A 3,521-nucleotide genomic window follows, 5' to 3' on the forward strand; every position below is an offset into this window, starting at 1 on the left:
CTCAGCCCTCCTCAATACCATGGGATCACAGAGGGACCCCCTCCCCAGGCTCAGCCCTCCCCATCACAGTGGGATATCAGAGGGATCCCCTCCCTATCCTCAGCTCTCCCACTCGCTGTGGGATCCCAAAGGGCCCCCTCCCCAGGCTCAGAGCCCCCTCCCCCCCATCGCAGCACCCCACGGCTCCCCACTTACTGGTGAATGGCTTGTAGGAATTTCCTCTGGTGCTTCCGGACTTTGGCGTGGTCGATCTTTTTCAGCAGCTTGGTGTGCTTGTAGATGAGCCACGTCTCCCGCAGGACGTTGGCCGCCGCGTTCTTGATCTGTAAGAGAAGGGCATCAGGTCAGCAGCCCCATCTGCTGCAGCGCGTGGGACGAATTATTGCATGGAAACAGCGCTCCGGCCCCGCTGGGCTCTGCTGGTTGGGATCACAGGACCTGAATTGTCCCAGCTGGGAGCTCCATGTGCCTGATCGGACGTGTGTGGGGTCATGCAAGGCAGGGATGGAGTGCTGCAGGCAGAGCAATGGCCCTGGCCCTGCTGTATCCCCATCCGCATCCCCATCACCATCCCCATCCCATCACCATCCCCATCCCACCCCCACTCCATCACCACCCCATCCCCATCCCCATCCCCATCCCTCTCTGATGCTTTGGGGAAATGTGCTCCAGCCATGAGGCTCCTCACCCACTTTGCCCTCTGCGGATGCCCCATCTGCACCCCATGGAGCTGGATGAGGGCTCAGTGCCCCTGTGGTCCCCAACCTGCCTGCATTGCCCCTCACTCCGTCCATCCCTTGTGCCAAAAGTGACCTCAAACAGGTGCTGGGTGCCCCTCCGGCCCTCCAGCACTGCTGGGTTGCAAGCAGAGCTCTTCTCCTGTGAGCCCAGATGTGGCCAAGGACACGATGACCTTGTGCCACCTGTGTCACCTAAAGTGACATCGATGCATGGCGCAAACGGGACCAGTTTGGGATTTAGCTCCCTGGGGGAAGCTATTCTGGAAGGAGATGCCTAAACTTGAAACCCTGATGCTGCCCTGTGCTTTGCTCACATTGGATGTGACCTGGGTGTCCCACAGCCCCGTCCCCACCCCGGTGCCACGCTGGGGTCTGGGACAGCACCCACAGACCCACACGGCTCCAGGGTGCCCCACTGGGATGGAGCACACAGCCGTACCACAGCACAGCACTCATCTGCAGCACGGAGCTGCTGAATCACCGGAACCCCAATCCTGAGACGAGTGAGCTCATGTTCCACCAGAGAAGACGGTCCATCTCCTCCGAGGGAAGGAGAAAATATGTGCATTTCCTGCCCTGGGTGCGGCTGCACTCTCTGCATTTCACAAAGAGCTGCAAAGCAAAGCAGAGGGCCGGCGCTCTTTGCTTTTACCCTAATGCTTCAGCATGCTTTGCCTTCAGCTCCAATGGGACCCCAGGGATGCTGCACCATCCCCCCCCCCCCCCCCGGAGCCCTCCCTTTGCCCTTACCCTCTTGGTCAGCTGCGTGTCCATCATGAAGTTGTGAACGTGCTTCTCAGCTTTGGTGAGCTCCAGCTTTCGGGCCACCACAGCCACCACCAGGGCCGTGCAGCCGGCGCCCTGCAGGGACAGCAGGATGGGGGAACACGGGGAAGTCACTTGGCCTGGTCAGGTGTGGGTTGTGTAGGGGTCACAGGGTCAGGTATGAGGGGCTGGGGAGGGCTGAGGGGCAGGGGGTCAGGATGGGGCTCACCTGCACCCCCTCTATTCCCACCCCGAGGATCAAGGAACCACATGCAAACCCCGATCACTGGATGCACCGCACGCCCCTCCAGCCCCCACCCACAGGTTGCACAAACCCCGCCATCTTGACGTGGGCAACCCAGTTTAATCCAAGTTTACAGCAGCATTCGGCCTCCCATGGTGGCCTTGAGCAGCTGCCAGAGCTCCCAGCAATTAACAAGGCTGACTGACGACGTCAGAGGTGCCCATCGGTGCCCTCCCGGCACCGCGTGTCCCCATGGGACAGGGAACCCACGGGGAATCCAGGCAAAGGGAGATACTGAGAACCCACAGAGGAGCAGTGATGGGACGGGGCCGGACCCCCATTTGCCCACAGGCAGCGGCAGCTGGCGTGGCTTCGTCTTGGCAATGAGCACCAGATCCGGTGCGCGTTTGGGAACGGAAGGTGCCAGGCAGGAGACCCCGCTCCTTCAGGGCTCTGTGCCACCTGGCTCTGCCCGCTCCCCCTCCCCGCAGCTCTGGCAGAGGCCCGTGACCCTGGCACGCAATCCTTTATTTATTAAAGAGTCATTAATTAACATCATGGGCTGAGCCGAGTCCTTTCGCATCCCCGCAGCTCCCAGCCTGCGCTCTCAGCTTTCATCACCCTTCCCTCTGCCAGCAGCACAGCCACCCTAACGCCGCTTTTCGGGGAGCCGCAGCGCGCTGCTATGGCTTGGCAGGGTGGCAGGGGGGGGGGGTCCCCAGCCCAGGGGTCCCCCTGTCCCACTGCCAGGATGTCGCACTGTATCACGGTTCACAACATCTGCTGGTGAGGTGGGAGCCCCAGGACCTCCCCCCCTAAGTGTGCATTTTTCAGTCGTAGCAACGCCACGTGCTGCAGAGGATGGGGACAGCGGTGCAGAGCCACGGAGCAGCCGTCCCCAGCTGCACAGCAGTGCAAGCCAGGCCGGCTCACAGCCCCTTGGAGCAGGTAGATGGGGTCCTGCAGGTCAGTGCCGTGGGTGGGAGCTCTCCCAGCTGTCCCCGCTCCCCGTGGGGATGCTGCAGCAGTTGGGATCGCTCGGTGTGATGGAAGTCAGACCGGCGGCCAAGGGATGCGCAGGGCTGCTGGTCCCCACATCTGCTGCTTCCTTAGGATGAGGCCATCACCACGCAGCTATGGGCTGCCCGGCCCTTCCCTCAAACCAAAATTCACCCCAAACCCAGCAAACCAACAGCAAGGAAAGCTCTGGCAGCTCTCAGGCTGCAAGACCTCGATGCTCAGACAGAGCACTGGTCCCTAAAGCACCCCACTGCCCCATCCCGGTGCTTACCATGATGCCGGTGAGCAGACAGACCCCCTTCCCACAGTAGGTGTGCGGCACCATGTCCCCGTACCCGATGGAGAGGAAGGTGATGGAGATGAGCCACATGGCACCCAGGAAGTTGCTGGTCACGTCCTGCTGGTCGTGGTACCTGTGTGTGTATGGGAGGGGGGGACAGGGGGGGACAAAAGTGTGAGTGTCACAGCTGGGAATGGGGTTGGGGCAGCACTTGGGGACCGTGAGGAGTGCTGGCACAGGGGATGATCCCAAAAGAGACCGGGCCTGGGGTTCCTCCTGTGTCGTGCGAAGCAAAGGGGATGAAGATGAACGACGCAGGGGGATGCCCCAAACTCACACAGATTGCACCATTTCCAGCACAAAAAAAAATCAAAGGAAAAAAAGAACCCAAAAATCCAACGGTGGGGGTTTCTGCTTTCGGTCAGAGCTGTCACCGTGGTGTGGTGTGTCCCCCTTCCCAAGCCCCCCCCCC

At 61.2% G+C, this 3,521-nt stretch overlaps 1 protein-coding gene across 1 annotated transcript; it reads right to left on the reverse strand.

Annotated features, from left to right (window-relative positions):
• Positions 1-174: 174 nt before the first annotated feature.
• On the reverse strand, positions 175-3,220 carry LOC122159188 (small conductance calcium-activated potassium channel protein 2-like). Its single transcript, XM_042816435.1, has 3 exons — positions 3,041-3,220; positions 1,491-1,601; positions 175-323 (listed from the first exon to the last, which is right to left on the reverse strand). The coding sequence occupies exons 1-3, from the start codon at positions 3,137-3,139 to the stop codon at positions 192-194; spliced, it is 342 nt and encodes a 113-aa protein (XP_042672369.1). The 5' UTR covers positions 3,140-3,220; the 3' UTR covers positions 175-191.
• Positions 3,221-3,521: the final 301 nt, after the last annotated feature.

This window comes from Centrocercus urophasianus, unplaced genomic scaffold, assembly GCF_019232065.1.
Source record: "Centrocercus urophasianus isolate 14NV4802_14NV808 unplaced genomic scaffold, USGS_Curo_1.0 seq_155, whole genome shotgun sequence".
Taxonomy (NCBI): domain Eukaryota; kingdom Metazoa; phylum Chordata; class Aves; order Galliformes; family Phasianidae; genus Centrocercus; species Centrocercus urophasianus.